Source organism: Elephantulus edwardii, unplaced genomic scaffold, assembly GCF_000299155.1.
Source record: "Elephantulus edwardii isolate Elephantulus edwardi_28Jun2011 unplaced genomic scaffold, EleEdw1.0 scaffold00013, whole genome shotgun sequence".
Taxonomy (NCBI): Eukaryota; Metazoa; Chordata; class Mammalia; order Macroscelidea; family Macroscelididae; genus Elephantulus; species Elephantulus edwardii.
The window spans coordinates 16,608,254-16,625,878 of record NW_006399763.1 but is presented as its reverse complement, the minus strand read 5'-3'; the positions used below and the strand labels follow the sequence as shown (position 1 = coordinate 16,625,878).

The window sequence follows — 17,625 nt, the reverse complement described above, 5'->3', positions numbered from 1 at the left end:
TTTAAGACAAGCAGAGAATGTAAGTGTTTAAGTGTACATATACAGGAGGTAGTATGCAATACATAGTTGGGAAACACTATATTTTAAGAGATGATTTGATTTAACCAGTAACATTTATTTATCCTTTTAACAGTGAGTCATTAAGGAATTGCCTGTACTAATATAAACTCTGGTTTTATTCTAGGACACATTTTGAAAAAAGCCATTTGTTTAAATAATATAAAGTTGAAAATACTGAGTAGCTTTAAAAGAGTTTACCAAAATGGTGAGTAAGTTTTGGAACATTTGAGAAACATGCTTTTTCTACAGAAGGGAGACAGCTACAAAGGCACATTACATATTATATTGTCATCCTTGCAGTATTTAAATAAAAACAATTTGTATAGTCGTTATTATTGATTATATGCAGATCATTACAATACTCTTTCATAAAAAAGAAGGTATGCTTGTGCACTAAGTGCTCTTGATTCTGGAACCATCTGCACATAAGTGTCGCTAACATGAACCCACTGTTCTGTTGATTCACTCCCAGATTCAGTCAAACCTAATGAAACAAAAAAAAGTAAAATGTTCACATTCTGAATTATCAATGACACATTCACCACAAACATATTTACCAAAGCTAACTCACTGCAAAAGTCTGCTTCTTCCAAAGTGAACTGTGTTAAAGCATTAATATTAGAGATAATTATTAGTTGGTACCAATTATTATCAAGTTATCTTAAATATATATATATATATTGTTTACCATCGAGTCAGAACTGACCCATAGCTAAATCTCTGGTGGGTTTTCAGAGGCAGTAATCACTTCTGGTAACATCCTTCTCCTACTGGTAGAATGGAACCACGTGCTTTTGGGATCGTAGTGCAGGTTACTACCACTGGGCCACCAGAGCTCCCTAGATATTTAATGTCTAAATAGGGAGTTCTGGTGGCCTAGTGGTAAAAAGCTGTTCTGCAATCCCAAAGGCACACAGTCTGAATTTATCAGCTATTCCATGGGAGAAGAATGGGCATTCATCTCCCATGGGATTAACTGTCTCTAAAAACTTGCTAACAGGTCAGAGATGAGTCAGTTCCAACTTGATGGTACAACAACAATGAAATATAAGTAGAACTGCAACAATTCTTTGATCCTGAAAAATAATCACTAACATTGGAAGAAAAAACAATTAATGTTAGCAGAACCATAATTAAAATCTGCAAATTTTCCACATCAACTCTGATAAGCTAGTGTATCTTCAAAAATTTTTAGTATAATTAAATCCAATTTCACTACAATACATGACTGAGACTCTTGAAAAACTGCATGTCATTTCATATTATCTAGAAGGATACAGTCTAATGATATTTAAGATTATCTGAGCTCTGGTGGCCTAGTGGTAAGGGGCTGCTCAGTCAACCAAAAGGCAGGCTGTTCTAATCTACCAGCAGCTCTTTGGGAGAAAGATAGGCAATCTCCTCTTGTGAAATTTACCAGCCTCTGAAAATCTGCTGGAAGGTCAACTATGAGACAGTTCTGACTCAACAGTACAAAATAATGACAAAGATTATCTAGATATGCTCAGGAATAATAATCCTCATTTAATATAAAGTGAATTCAATTGAAGTATCAATGAAATAACGTATTTCTTATGAAAATAAAGAATACACCTAAAAAAAGAACAGAAAATTATTTATTTATTTTAACGTGTCAAAATAAATGGAGAATAGCATACCTGATACATTTTTCTTTCCAGTAATATGTTCCAGTAAGTTCTTTGAGGGTGTTCTCACTTTCACATAAGCTGTGTAGTGGCCTCCTCTCATCGAGCCACTATGTTCCACTACTCCATAGAGACCATAGAGAACTTTATCTCCTAGACTCACATTCTTTTAAACAAAAAAAAAACAACCCCAAATTAGTGCTAGTTCATGGAATATTATTCGAATAAAAATAAGCCAAGTATATGTCCTGCATATAATAAGAGAAATATAAATATACTAAAACTACAGTAAGATACTTTTCTACCAGTTTTTCACAAAACGGTAAAACTTGACAATACTTCTGTTTTCTGTGGAGAAAAGTGTATTACTATGCACAGTGCAGGGGAGAATAAAACTTGGAAAACTCCTTTTAAAAATTTTTATTATTATTATTTAGCTCAGTTAAATATATTGTTATGTACTGTCAAGATGGAACCAACCCATAGCTGAACCTCTGGTGGGTTTTCAGAGGCAGTTAATCAAATGGAAGGAGACTGCCCATCCTCCCACGGCGCAGCTGGTAGCCTGAAACAATGTGCCTTTGGGATTGCAGCACTGATTCTTACCACTGTGCCACAGTTAAAGAAAAACTCTCACATTCATCAATTGTATTTTTAGTATTCTTACATAGGTATACATAGTGCTGATTGCATAGTCCATAACTGAATTATTGAGTTAGAGACCACATCTGTCTGGTGGTCTGAATCCTTCAGAAGTTATGAGAGAGAAAGATAAGCAATCTCCTCCAGTACTATTTAGAGCATCAGAAACCCAATAGAGAGTCAGCTATGAATCTGGTTTTTTGGTTGTTTGTTTTTTCTAATTTAGGTTGTTTATTTTTCATTTCAATGAACATCTACAGAGATTTTGGGATTCCATTCATTCATTGTTGCACCCTTTATGAATCTGTTTTGACTGAACAGCAATGAGTTGTTGTTGTTGTTATTATACGGGTATAACAAAATGTAAATAGACATGTACCAGACTATTAAATCCTTGTTTACTGCTGCATTATTCACAACAGCAAAGAGATGGGAGCAACCCATGTGCCCATCAATAAATGACTGGATAGAAAAACTATGGTACATCCACACAATGGAATACTACACAGCACTGAAAACAGTGAAATAATAAAACATTACACAACATGTGGGAGCTTTGAGGACATTATGCTAAGTGAAATATCTCAGGCACAAAAGGATAAATACTGCATAACAATGCTATTATAAAATATGACAGACATGGGAGTTTGGGGAGGGAATGGAGAAAGAGTGAACAGATAATGAACACTGAATTAAATTAGATGAGAAAAGGAATATATGATTGATTATGCATTATATGTATGAGAACAATCTGGACCAAGGGGTGCACTGTGGGAGTCAGTAGGGAAGAAGAAAATTTGCAACAATAAATAAATTTTAAAAAGTTGACAACTCATAGTTACCATAAGAACAACAGATCTGAACCTTGCCCTAGCCTGTACCATCCTCACAATCTGAGCCATGCTCAAGCCCACTGGTGTCACTGTGTCAGCTGCAAATCTATCTCCATGAGGGTCTTCCTTTCATTCTCTGACCCTCTATCTTCCCTAGCATGATGTCTTTCTCCAACGTACTATACCCTCCTGACAACATGCCCCAAGTGTGTAACACAAAGTTTAACTATCCTTGCCTCTAATGAGCACTCTCGTGGCACTTCCTCCAAGACAAATTTGTTTGTTCTTTTGGCACTCTTGGTATTGAATATACTCTTCTCCAACACAATGCAAAGGCATCAATTCTTTTTCAATCTTCCTTACTTATTGTTTATCAGATGCACAGGAAGCAACTGAAAAGACCATGACTTAAAATTAGGCCCACTTAGTCTTTAAACTGGCATCCATGCTTTTGAGAACTCTGGGGAAGTTTCCCCAAATGCAATACGTCTTTTGACTTTTTACTGCTGTCCCCATGGCTGTTGATTGTGGATATAAATAAGATTAAATTAGTAACAATTTCAATCTCTTCTCCATCTGCCATGATGTTGCCTATTAGCCCAGTGGTAAGTTTTGTTTTCTTGATGTTGAGATGTAATCTATATTGAAGGTTGTACTCCTTGATCTTTTGGAGCCAGTGTTTCAAATCCTCTCACTTTGAGGCAGCAAAGTTACATGATCTGCATAATGCAGGTTATTGATGAGTCTTCCTTCAATCCTGATGCCATATTCTTCACATAGTCTAAATTCCTGAATCATCTTCTCAGCATGAAGAAGTATGGAGAAAGGATACAATCCTGATACACATTTTTTTCCTGAACCTCCACCTTTTCTAACAGCATTTTGATGGAGGTATAGGTTTCAGGTGAAGACAGGTGTTCTGGGATTTTCATTCTTCTGTGTTGGCCAAAATTTTTATGAGCCACACAGTCAAATGCCTTTGCATAACCAATAAAACACAAGTAAATATCTTTCTGGGATTCTCAGCTTGCAGCCAAAATCCATCTCACATCAGCAATGATATCCCTTGTTCCACACTCTTCTCAATCAGCCTGATGTCCTGGAAGTTCCCTGTTGATGAACTGTTCCAGCTGTTTGCGTTTTTTCTCTCTACAGCTGTGTTGTTTTTTTCCTAATTAATTTCAATGAACATTTACAGAGATTTTGGATTTCCATTCATTCATTGTTGCACTTTTCTCACCGCCTTCTCCCCCCCCCGTTTGCTCTTCTCCTTGAAAAGCAGAAGAAAAAACTCCTTCATTGGTATACAATCCCCTTGCAACACGCCCCCAGAGTATACTCCACTCTGCAACCCTCATTCCGAACTCTTATGATAATCATAATGCCTTAAAATAAATTATTTTTAAACTGTTCTCTCCCTCATCGGCTTCAATGCAGTACACAGAATTTATCCAGTTTTTCTCAGTCTTACCCCCACCTTGACGTCAGCCTCATTCTACAACAGTGGCACCATACAGTATTTGTCCTTTTGTGACAGATATTTCACTCAGCATACTGTCCCCCAGGGTCACCCATTTTGAGTAATATTGCATGAGTTCCTTGTTTTTCAATGCAGCGTAGTATTCCATTGTCTACAGCTGTTTTTAAACAATGTACAGAATTTACTTACATGAGATATAAATGTTACTGGTCAATATTTTCCATACTCTATTGTATCACTTCTGGAATGGGAACAAATATGGATCTCTTTCAGTCAGTTAGTCAGGTAGTTATCTTCCAAATTTAGTGGCACAGGCTAGTGAGCATGTCCAAGGCTGCATCTGTTTACTGAAATACCCCAAGTGGCATCCCACCAATTCTAGAATTTAATTTTTTCCCAATGCCTTCAGTGCAGCTTGCACTTCTTTCTTCAATACTATTGGTTCTCTATTATATGCTCTGTGTGTGTGTGTGTGTGTGTGTCTGTACCATCAAATCAGATCTGACTGGTACAGGAGGAGATTGTCCCTCTTTCTCCAGCAGAGCATCTGGTGGATTTGAACCAAATACCTCTGATATTGCAGTGCAGCTTCTTTCCACCAGGCCACCAGAGCTCCCCGCTACTTTCTGACATGGTTCAATATTGACCAATTATTTTCAGTATAGCTAAGTTGCGCCTGATACAGGCCATGGTCTTTGCGATCACTTGCTATGCAAGAAATGACTCAGGAGGACAGAAGGAGAACTGATGCCCTGGAGCTGTGGTGCTGGAATACTGAATATATCATGGACTAAGAAAACGAACAGGTTCGTCCTAGAGAGAATTAAACCAGGCCGCTCCTTCAAGGCAAGGATTCTGAAGCTGTGTCTGACATACTTTGGACATGTTGCAAGGAGGGACCAGTCCTTGGAGAAAGACGTCATGCTTGGGAGGGTGGAGGGACAGCACAGGAGAGGAAGACCTTTTATGAGGTGGACTGAATCAGTGACTGGGGTAATCTGGTTTAGGGCTGTTGTATATAGGGTCACTATGAGTCACAGGTGACTCAACGGCACATAACAACAACTACTCTGCATTCCAGCCACCTTCTCCTGATGTTTCCTACATCATTCAATATTTTGCTCATAGAATCCTTCAGTATTGCAACTCTAGGTATGAATTTGTTGTTCTGTTCTTCCAGGTTGAGAACACCCAAAAGTGTTCCTCCCTTTTGGTTTTCTCTTGCTTATTTTGTCTTCTCAAGCTGCCTTTGACATTTTCTTTTCAGCTTTCTTACTTCAGCATTCTTTCTCCTTGTTTTGGTTTCTGTTCATTCCAATGCAAGATTTAGAGTCTCTTCTGACAATAATTTTTGTCTTCTTTTTCCTTGTCTTTGTGTTCCTGTCTTAAACCTCAACCTTTAGGTTTCTTCAGGGATAAATCCTTGATGTCAACCCAATCTCATCTGGTCCTTCGGTCACTAGTGTTCAATGCATCAAACCTATTCCTGAGATGGTTTTAAAATTCAGTTGAAGTAGACTCTAGGTTGTATTTTGGTTATAATGGACTTGTTTCAATTTTCTTCACTTTCAATTTTAATTTACATGTGAGTAGTGGATGGTTTGTTCCAGTCAGCCCCTGGCCTTGTTTTGACTGCCGATACTGAACTCTCCATCTATTTTATCCACAGATGAAGTTAATCTGATTTCTGTGTATTTCATCAGGTGAGGTCCATGTGTATGTGCATTTGTTTTTTAAAAAGGTGTGTGCAATGAATAATCATTGACTGTACAAAATACAATCATTTGTTCTCCAACCACATTTCTGTGACCTAGTTTGTATTTTCCAATTACCAGTCCTTCTTTGTTTCCAACATTTACAATCCAGTCACTACTTATTATTAGTGGATCTTGGTTGTGAGCTCAATCAATTGCAGAACTGAAAAAGTTGGCTGAAGTCCTCAGTGTGGTCAACTGTGTGGTGGTGGTTGGTGCATATATTTGAATAAAGGTTGTTTTAACAGGTCTTCTTTGTATGTATTGATTGTATCCCATCACTCACAGCAGTGTATTTCAGGCTTCATCTACATGTTTTTGCTTTGAGTTCAATGCCATTCTTTCTCAATTTGCCATTCCTAGCCTAATAGATCATACATGATTGTCTGATTCAAAATGGCCAATACCAGTACATCTCAGCTCACTGATACCTAGGATGTCAATCTTTTTAAGTTCCATTTCATTTCTGACAACTTCTAGTTTTCATAGATTAATATTTCACACAATTTCAGGTTCCAATTAATTATTAATGGAGGTCTGCAGGTGTTTTGCCTCATTTTGAGTCCTGCCACATTAACAAATGAAGGTCTTTCACAAGGTGAAAGTTCTACCCCATTTGTGCCACTATGGTCACTATTCTGAGGAGGCAGCTTCTTCCCAGTCACATTTTGAGTGCCTTACAACCCAAAAGGCTCCAGCACTATATCTAACATTGTTGTTTCTTTACTCATGGATTTTCAAAGGCCTCTATTTCAGAAGTGAATGGTCAGTCCTGCTTCTTAGCCTGGAACCTCTGTTGAAACTTGTCCATCATAGGTATGATGGTTATGCTGGTATTTGAAATGCCAGTGGCATAGTTTTCAGCATAAGCGCAACATGCAAGACATCACAGTATAGCAAACTGTCAGATGAGTGGATGTGTGATCCTTTAAATCTGGAACTGAACTCACTCCATGGTTAACATTCAGCCAAACAATAGATAGAACAATAGGGTGAACAATAACATTAGAGGGGTACATACTCATTAGAACAATCAATTATACCAGACTGAAAGGGCATCCTTTGTCCAGGGATAAAGCTAAGGTGACAAGAAGGGATATAAAGGATGAAGGGAAAAGACAAATATAAAGAAAAAGCAGGAAAAATGTTGTTACACTGTAGGTTTTACAACAAATGACACAAAACAAAAAGGTGCATGAATTGTTGAATGGAACATCAATTTGCTCTTTAAATTTTTGTCCAAATAATTTTTTTTAAAAGCACCCAGTCATAATGTATGGACCTTATCTGCCTAAGCCATTGGGGGGGGGGGGGGAAGGACATATGAAAGAAGACTAAATGATATGATGGAATTATTTTTAATATGTTTGGTACCATAAACTCAAAAAACAATTTATTGCAATTGAGTCTGAACCAACTCATAGCTGACCCTCCAGTGGGTTTATGGGCACCACACCTGTGGGTCAGGTGACTGTGCCACCAGAGCCCCTTAGGCGTTTTATTTTTTTTTTAAAAAAGTGAAGATTCATATTTCTTCCTCGTCATTAAAATATTAGCAATTTTAAAGGATACTCAGCTGATAATTACACTGCTCAGTAGTACACATGAAAAAGCGCACGCACGCGCGCGCACACACACACACACACACACACACACACACAGACTAGTATGTTGAAGTGAGAACTCCAAAATGCTGAAACCACTGGTGATTAAGATCATCGTTTACAAGGAAAACCTTGGGCACAAAATATATTCAGTTCTCTCAGAAACAACCTGCTTCCAGAATCATTTACAGGAAGCTTTGATATTGAAGACCACGCTCCCTTAAGCATCTTTCTTTCTCCTATTTTGTCTCCCAAAGGGCAAAAGTCAAAGTGAATGTGTTATATACACACTGTTTCTGATTTAATTTCACTAATTATAAAATTCCTTTTGAGAGGAAACACTTTAAAAAAAATCTAAAAGAATAGCCTAATAATTGGTACATAATATATATGTTCATTATTTGAAATCAATTCATTATCTTGATAATATACTGTACCTTACAAGTAGCAGAACAGAAAGGTGCTAAATCAAGCATGAGCGGGAAGTCTACATGTCTGTTCACTTTTCGAAGACTCAAACCAGCCTTAAAAAGACCAAAAAACATTATGCAAGTTAGCTCACAAAGAATGTTAACCACTGCACCGCAAGCACGCCTAAGGGAGACCTGTAAAGGTCTTAATATAAGATGAAGCATTTTTTTAGAGAAGTATTTTTTTAAAATATGTTTGGAGAAGGCCTTCTATGAGGTGGATTGATTCAGTGACTGGGATAATAGGGATGGGAATGTCAGAGACAGTGAGACTGGCACAGGACAGAGCAGAGTATAGGGCTGTTGTACATAGGGTCGCTATGAGTCGCAAGTGACTGGACGGCACATAACAACGACAACAACAACCTTATATTTGGGCCTTCTTTTTTCTTGTCTTTCATATGAATGATATATTCTCAAAATTTTCCAAAGAGAAATAATCCCAGAAGTTAGTATAGTCACAGATATAAAAATGTGACTAGTCCATACTGAAAAATGACTCAAAAATTAAGTTTCATGGTTACCACAAAGATTATTTAAAATGGTATTTTATAGTGATTAATATGAGAATATTTAGAGAAATAAAAATTCAGTGTGATAAAAGGTAATCTACAGACATATGTCATCATGAAAATATCAGACTAAAGACTCAGAAGCCTCAGTTCTTGGGTAGCTGTGTTATTCTAGAGAATAAACTGGAGAATTTAATTCAGCATAGGCAATCTCATCTAGGTCAGTCCAAGCACAAGTTGGTGAGTTCTTCTCAGTTCTAAAACTCAATGATAGCCATTCATTATGAATATTGAATATATTGAATATTCAAGAAAAACAACCTTGAATATTCAAAATGTTTCATTAATTTAATGTTGTGTATTACACAAAATAAAATGAATATTCAGTTATAAATAAATACCATCTTTTTCTGTTTTTTTAATTTCCAAAGGTAGACCTAAAAAATGCAGTATGAATTATGTACTATTAATAAAAGCTAATTGATACTCTGGGTTTAGTGCTGGTTTGTAATGAAATGGCTAAGCATATCCAGAAAGTCAGAATTGTTGGTAAATGTGGAACCCATTATAATGCATCTCTCGGGCAAATAGTTTTATTGTTCACTAAAACACATACACACTACAATCTTCAAGTAGTGTGAATAATTTTAAGTAGGAAAGTTTTCTAAAAATGGCAAGAAAATTAGGAAAACCCACATGCACATTTTTAAATTCTAACTAGTGACTGCTGATTACTTGACAATATCACACAGGGCTCAGAATTCTGAAGAACACAAAGCAAAGCTGACCACAAAGACTTTTACCTGATGGAATCTTTTAAGATGGAGAATCAGAATAGCTGGAACAGCAGAAATGAGCAGTTGCTTCCTGGCATTAGTATAAACCCCTTCTGCTTTCTTTTCTGCATAAAATATAGTAAATTGATTTGTAAAGTTCCATTTTTATATATCATCTATGATATGTTATAATAAATACTTATATACAGACATCTCATGATATTTTAAAAAGAAATTTGACTTATGGTTGTAAGGTGCCCCTACTCCTTTTTGAAAATAAAAAGAGGGAAAGGTTTTTTAAAAACAGGCACATATTTATAAAGAAAAAGAGCAGAAGAGGTGATATTTGCAAGAGTTTTGGAAGTTGGAAAGCTGACAGATTAGTATTAATTTATATCAACGTCTTTTAGCCTGCAATATATCTGAAGTTGAATAAGTTGAATTAATTGTTTGTTACAATGAAGGGCTAACAAAAACCATTAGGAAACATGAGTTGTCTCAGTAAACACGGGTTGTTAGAAAGGATTTTTTAAAGGATTTGAAAAAAAACAGTGGCATATTTACCTTAAATTACCATAAACTGACATTTTCTTATCTAGACATTTCTTTAATGAAAACTCCAACCTGAAATTATCAAAGTGATTCTACTCATGGTGACCAAATGCATTACAGAGTAGAAGTGCACTCCACTGGGATTTCTTGGCTGCATTTTTTTTATGGAAGTAAGTCACGAGGCATTTCTTCTATTGTGCTGTTGAGTGGGTCTGACCCAATCTTTTCATTAGTAACAAAGTGCAAACTGTGCCAAGGATCTGTTTCTCTAATTACTAGTATTCTCTCCATCAAGGATAGAGCGGAACTGGAAATTTACTTGCCGATTCCTCCTTTTCTCTGTTTGATAGCTGTTTTACTCCTAACTTCATATCATACAATTATTTGAAATATTCAGATTTATGATTTATGTCATGAATTTACAATAGATTGACAGGATTTATGAAGCACATTAATTCAATTAGTGATACAATTATAAATTTTATCTGGAAATTTTAAGGGAAATTACCTCTGGATAGATTGCATCTTAATCCTCTGAAACAAGATTTATATCTTCAAAGCAGAGAAGAATGTCTATCTTCAAAGAAGAGAAAAATTTCTCTACTCAATTTATTTCAACAAAAAAATCTACTCAGATGGTATCTTAAAAGCTGAGAAATATCTATAAATAAAATTGTTCCTGGTCTCAAAAGTCTTTGTTTAGAGACAGGTCCTGAGACTCTACTGTTCTGGAATCTATAACCCTTTAATTACTATCTGATAATCAAGCAAAATTAAAACAATAATAATAAGCTAAATATTTACCTGCAGAGTTGGTTTCCTTTTCATGTTTCTGTTTCTTTTCAGTACAATTCTCACAAAGAAGTTTATTATTCCCCATTAGTAATTCCATAGATGTAAACTGGTAGAGACAGGACTGAACTGAACATTCTCTAGAAGAAGTTACGTAGCTCTGAGAGAGGGTCTGAAAAGCATTTTGGGGGCTGTGAGACATATGCTTCTCTGAAAAACAGAATTTATTTGGAATATTTAGTGGTTGATTATCTCTGTCAAGGTCTCCCACGCCAGTTACAGTGCTGCTCAAATGGAGTTTAGAAACAGCATCAGCCATTCCCTCGTCACCACTGCCAGTTTCCTTGATGGAGTGCGATTCACTTGCTGTTTGTACACAGGGCACATTGCTGGATCTAAACAACACAGTGTGCTTTGAAGCACTTTCAGATTCTGAGGCCTCACTATCAGCATCAATGCTACTTTCAGAATGGCTAGCTTCTTTTTCACTTCCGTCGGTAAGGTTTTCATTTAGAGTTGACTCCATATTCACGACGCTTGCGAAAGACACTGAGGCATTCCCATTTATATCAACGTTTTCATTTTTCGGGTATATGACAACAGTTTTCGCTTCTCCAGATGACAATTTTCTTATATGCTTTCGGTCATGAATTTGTTGATTCTGAAAGTTGATAGTGTTTTCAGAGAAAAGAACCTTGTGACCTTATTGAAAATAAATTCCAATTAAGTCTCATTTAGACTTTCCACAAGCATTATATAAATGTTATTCCTACTACTCCTTAAATCTATCTACTAAACCTACCTAAAGAATATGAATTTAAAAGTAAACCTTTATATAAGCAACTAACAACAGTGGTCATTTACCTGCAGGGACAAAAACAAGACTTTCTGAAACCAGGGAGTCTTTTCAAATATAAACCTTTCCAAACTGTTGATTTTTGAAACTTTTTTACAGATTAAGAGTACTAACAAAAGTAAATAATACATTATGACACATTATCATTGCTACAAATGTGGAAGAAAGCATTTTATTTGTATCTGGTCTTTAGTTTGCCTATTAACTGGATCGACCTCCACAGAGGGAAGATGGACAATCTCTTCCCATGCAATTTACTGCCTGTGAAAACTCACTGGAGAGTCAGCTGAGTCAGTTCCAACTTGATGACACATAAGAAGTAGAATGGACATGTTTCTTGTGATAAGCGATTAGGGTGATTAACAACTTCATCTTTGTTGTAAGTATCAACTAAATTAATCAAAGATTTTGTTATTTGAACTATTTCAAAGGTTGCACAGGGCTAAAGTCTTTTGCATTTTATTTTTTTCTTTACTATGGCTTATTTTTAGGGTAAAAAAAAAACCCACAAACAAAACAAACAAACAACAAAGGAAAGATGTCATGCATTACATACAGTCCAGATACTAATTTTCAGAAGGGTTATAAAAAGTACTATAAAAAGCGTCTGTGCCTCAAATTTTTCATCTTCATTGCTAGGTTAATAACACTGGGATCTCGTGTTCAAGTATTCTGAACTCCTTGAACAAAAGCAAGATATTCATTCTCATCATATCTATTTTGCCTACTGTAACATCAGAAGATAAACAGATGAAGTTTATGGTAAAATACTATAAATTCTATTATTCTGAACATATAAAGTAACCTTTATATAGACTACTATTATATTTTCTATAGACTGCTATTAACAATAACAATATTGTCAGTGAGAAAATACAAACCAATACAGGTTTTTAGTGACTTTCTAAAAATATTTAATTAAGGAAAATAGTTATGTCTGAAATCTAATTCATCTAGCTTCTAATTCAGTGGTTGCTAAACTCAAGTAACCATCAAAATCACCTAAGGGCGTTTTCTTAAAAAATATACAAACCCTAAAAATAGATCTCAAAAATACAGATATAAAATGTCTATACAAAGAAAACTAAAAACACTACAACAAGTCAAACAAGACTTAAAAAAAAGGAAGAGCATACCATACAAATGGATCAGAAGACTTAATACTGTGAAAATGTTAATACTACCAAAAGCTATCTATAGATAGTAGAAAGTTTTACATTTCCTAACCTCAAAACCTACCTCACAGCCCCAGTAATCACAATGATGAGGTACTGGTAAAGGGACAGACATAGAGCAAGAGAACAAAATAGAGAAGCCAGAAATAAAGCCACCCATCCATCTGTGACAGCTGATCCTTGATAGAGAGATGAAATCCATCATGTGTGAGGAAAAGACAACCTCTTTAATAAACATCTAACATCTATTTGCAGACTAATGAAACAAGATCCATAGCTCACAAAATATACAGCATTAACTTAAATAAATCAAGGACTTAGGTGTAAAATAAAACAAAGAAAAAAACTGGGCAAACTTAGGAACCCTAGTAAATGGCATAAAAACTTGTATACCTCAACATCAAGAGAAAAACCAACAAGTACATTTACAGAATTGGCAGAGGGCATGAAAGCACAGTTCACCAAAGAAAGACATTCAAATGGCAAAGAAACTCATTTAAGAAACCTCGAGATCACTAGTTACTAGAGATGGAAATAAAAACAGCAATGAGGACTTATCTCACCCAGGCAACAATAGTAAAGTTGAATAAGACAGCAAACAACAAATGCTGGTGAGCATGTTGCATTTGGAACGGTCATATACTGCTGTTGGGAATGTAAAATAGTACAGCCACTATGAAAATAGTTTGGTGTTTCTTTAGAAATTTGATCTAGCAACTTTACTACTAGGCATATACCTAAAGAAATAAAGGTTGCACTACAAATAAAAGAGCACCTCTATTTACTGCAGCATCATTTATAATAGCAAGGATTTGGAAACACCATTAATGGACTAATGGTTAAAGAAACTGTTGTACATTTATAGAATGAAATTATCACACATCACTGAAAAATTATAAGGAATTCCTAAAACACTGCAACATAGATGACTCTTGTTAAGTGACATCTGTGTTGTTAAGTGACTCTAGATAACAAATAATGCAGAGTGACATAAAGCAGTCACAAAAGGACAATTATGGTTCTAAAAATACTATTCTAAAAGTCAAAAGAAAGGTTTACTTAATCATTCTTGGGTAGATAACAGGGATGAGAAAGACAGGAGAGAGGGATAAGAGTTAATAAAGAGATAAATTGGGTGAAGAGAAAGGCAATATACAATAAAGGGTGAATCAGACATTGTCAATTAATCAACTGTAATTATTGTTATAAAACAAAATAGTATGATTTGTAAATTTTCACTTAAGGAAATATGAAAGAAAAAATATAGACTTAAGGCATCACCGTTCAGAAATACTGATTCAGGAGATCTGGAGTTGGATTTGAGAATCTGTGTTAATAAACTGTGTCATTTAATAAGCAACTTCTAGGAACTCATCAGCTGGATTACTTTATCAATCCCATTTCATTTCCTATTCCTAATGAAATAGAAAAGTGCTCATTTCTGGGGAGTTCTGGTGGCCTAGTGGAAAGAAGCTGCACTGTAATCCCAGATTTATGTGGTTCAAATCTACCAGATACTCTGCTGGAGAAGGAGGGGCAAGCTTCTCCTGTACCAGTTAGATCCAATTTGATGGTACACACTCAAAAAATAATAAAAAAAAAAATTTTTTTTTAAAGTGCTCATTTCCATTCTCATTTTGTGCTTGGTGTGTTTATAACAGATTTATTTATTGAAAATATTCTCGTTAAGTTTCTAAAATTAAAGTCAAAACAATGGTTTAATAAGTTTATTCTGAGAAGTTACTTGAATTTTTTTTTCCATGTCAGATGGGTAGTGTGCCTATGTTGTAACAAGGTTGAAAGGGTGGCACATGTCATACAGAAGTATGAACACCCAATCATCATGCTTATGAACCGGAAAAGGATCTTGAAATTTTATGAAACAAGCTTTGCAATCACAGAATTAAGACAAGGGTGGAGGTTAAGCACATGATTCTGGACCCACACGGCCTGGTTCAAATTCAGACTGAATGCCACTTTGGAAACTGCTTCACAAGGAAAAAGAACTATCAAATATTACATTATTGGCAGAAGTGTACAGCACTACTTAAATAAGTAAAACTGAACCTAATTAGACTTCTAGCTCTAGCTACTTTTAAAGAGGAAACAAGGGTTAAAGGAACCCAATACCAATATTGAGATACAACATAAATTACTACACAACAAGCAAATGTGGAAAATTTGTAGATTAAAAGATTAAAGACACAGCAATCAATTGTAATCCATATGCCATTTTTCAGACCCCAAATTCAAATAAACTTTAAAAAGCAAAACCAGAAAACAGTAACTGCAGTTATAATAACAACTGTAAATGTAAATGATTATTTTAATAAAAGGTACCATTAAGAAGTTGTTTATAAAAAAAAGTTGTTTATGTTTTAGGTATGCTAACTGCAGTATGTTTATACTTATTAAGAGGATTTCTCTTTTAGAGATAAACTTTAAAGTGTATATTTGAGATTTGTTTCAAATAATCTATTTTGAGGGAAGGAGAGAAAGTGGAATACAAGAAGCCACAAACTGGTAATTATAAAACTCTGTAATGGACACATGGGAGTTTGCAATACAATTTTCTCTGTTTTGGTTCATGTTTGAAATTTTCCTTAACAAAGAGTATTTTTAAAAAGATGTCTAACTTATCTTACCTTATCTTTAAATGCAGAATGTTTCTTAGTGGCTTTGGGTTGATGAGTATTTTCTGCAGTGACAGTGCCACTGTATTGACCAGGCTCTGTTTCCTGTGAGTTTCTGTATTTACTCGTTCTTCCCAACAGTACAGGTTTTGAAACCTATGGAAATGTCACATATGTAAGACAGAACAGTTATTGCAAATCATATTCTACTACTATTCAAATGTTCCAATTCAAATTCCAATTAAAAGAAAAAAAAAATAATTTCTTGGGGTGAAGGGATTAGGAAAGATTCAGTGGGGACCTGAAAAGATGGGGTAATACTGGACACAGATCAATTTTGATTACTTTTATAAAACAAAATATACTGAAATGATTGGATAAAACACAATGCAAATGAAAGAATGTGTGAAACACAATGCATATAAACACAATGTATATGAACTTTTTATACAAACCTATATAAAATAAAAATTATTAAAAAAAGACTAATAGAAAATTTCAAAGGATAGCTTGTGAAGACACAGTAAATTATTACCATGAAATGTGTAAAGACCTTGAGTTGGAAATTCAAAAGGAAATAATATGGTTGTCATTTCTCAAGGTAAAAGAAATGAAGAGGAAAGAGCGTATGCTTCCACCCTTCACTAAGGTGTTACTTTACCTTATCTTATTCCTGTTGCTTCTTTATGGTTAAAATTCATTTAATAAAATTATTTGATCATTTAAAAAATAGAAACAGATAATTTCTTTAATATTAACTCTCAAAATATAAAACAGTGTAAAGCTTTCTTTAAAAGAAAACTATTTTTACACATACACAACTTGCAATATCACTAGAAATTCAATTATATTAAAAATCATGATGTTAAACTACATGATAGTCAACAAATAAATGTTCTTTACAAAAGCTTCATTATTAGTTTTCGTTCTCTCCTTACCCTTTCTTCTATTATAGGAAGTGAAATGTCAATGAAAGGATCTTTCATGGTAGAGATCTTAAAGAAAAGCAGAAGGAGCACAGTCATTAAAATTCTAATATAGACAACATGGTTTTTTGTAAATTCTTAAAAAAAAAATCTATCTGAGCCAATCGGATCTGATTCAATCGTACACAAAAAGAATTCACCTTCTCAGAAAATTTATAATTGGAAGTTTAAAAATACTCCTGAAACAATTAATGACTGGAAACCCTAAGTCTCTGTAAACTTTCATTAAAATTAATTTAAAAAAACTCCAAAAACTCCTGAAACAATAGTTATTTAATTTGGCTTCACAGCACATACTGTTAATAAAGACAAGTTATTTCAAAACATCAATGAATACAACTTAGTTTAATTTCACAGTATTTGTCAATATGATTCTTTTATTTAGTTCAACTACTGAATTAATGACAGTAACATTTGTCAGGTTCTGTTGAGTCAACTCTAACTCACAGCAGAGATCCCATATACAACAGAACAAAAGCTGCTTTATCTTGTGCAATCTTCACAATCTCTGTGCTTAAGTCAACTGATGCAATCACTGCATCAATCAAATTCAACTACAGTCTTCAACTGTTTTACTGATCCTCCACTTTTCCAAGTATGATGTCCTTCCCCAGGACTGCCCCTCCTGATAACATGCCCAAGTATTTGAGACAAAGTGTCACAATCCTTGCTTCTAAGGAGCACTCTGCTTCACTTTATCTTTTTTATTACCATTGACATTAGTTTTTTTAATCTTTATCAAACAATAATACTTACTTTCAAGTTTCTAGGTGTCTTTTTCCCCCCTTTTTATTGTGATTTTAATCAAAGTTTACAGAAAAGTTGGATTTTCATTCATTATTACACATTTTCCT

At 34.8% G+C, this 17,625-nt stretch overlaps 1 protein-coding gene across 1 annotated transcript in view; it reads right to left on the bottom strand.

Moving 5' to 3' along the window:
* Window positions 1–413: 413 nt before the first annotated feature.
* The window catches only part of USP45 (ubiquitin specific peptidase 45), a 74,811-nt gene continuing 57,599 nt past the window's right edge, over window positions 414–17,625 (bottom strand). The window contains exons 11-17 of the mRNA XM_006881196.1: window positions 16,724–16,780; window positions 15,798–15,941; window positions 11,134–11,782; window positions 9,805–9,902; window positions 8,457–8,543; window positions 1,719–1,872; window positions 414–544 (exon numbers count right to left, since the gene is read on the bottom strand). Coding sequence (XP_006881258.1) covers window positions 414–544; window positions 1,719–1,872; window positions 8,457–8,543; window positions 9,805–9,902; window positions 11,134–11,782; window positions 15,798–15,941; window positions 16,724–16,780 — 1,320 coding nt within the window. The remainder of the gene's footprint in view (window positions 545–1,718; window positions 1,873–8,456; window positions 8,544–9,804; window positions 9,903–11,133; window positions 11,783–15,797; window positions 15,942–16,723; window positions 16,781–17,625) is intronic.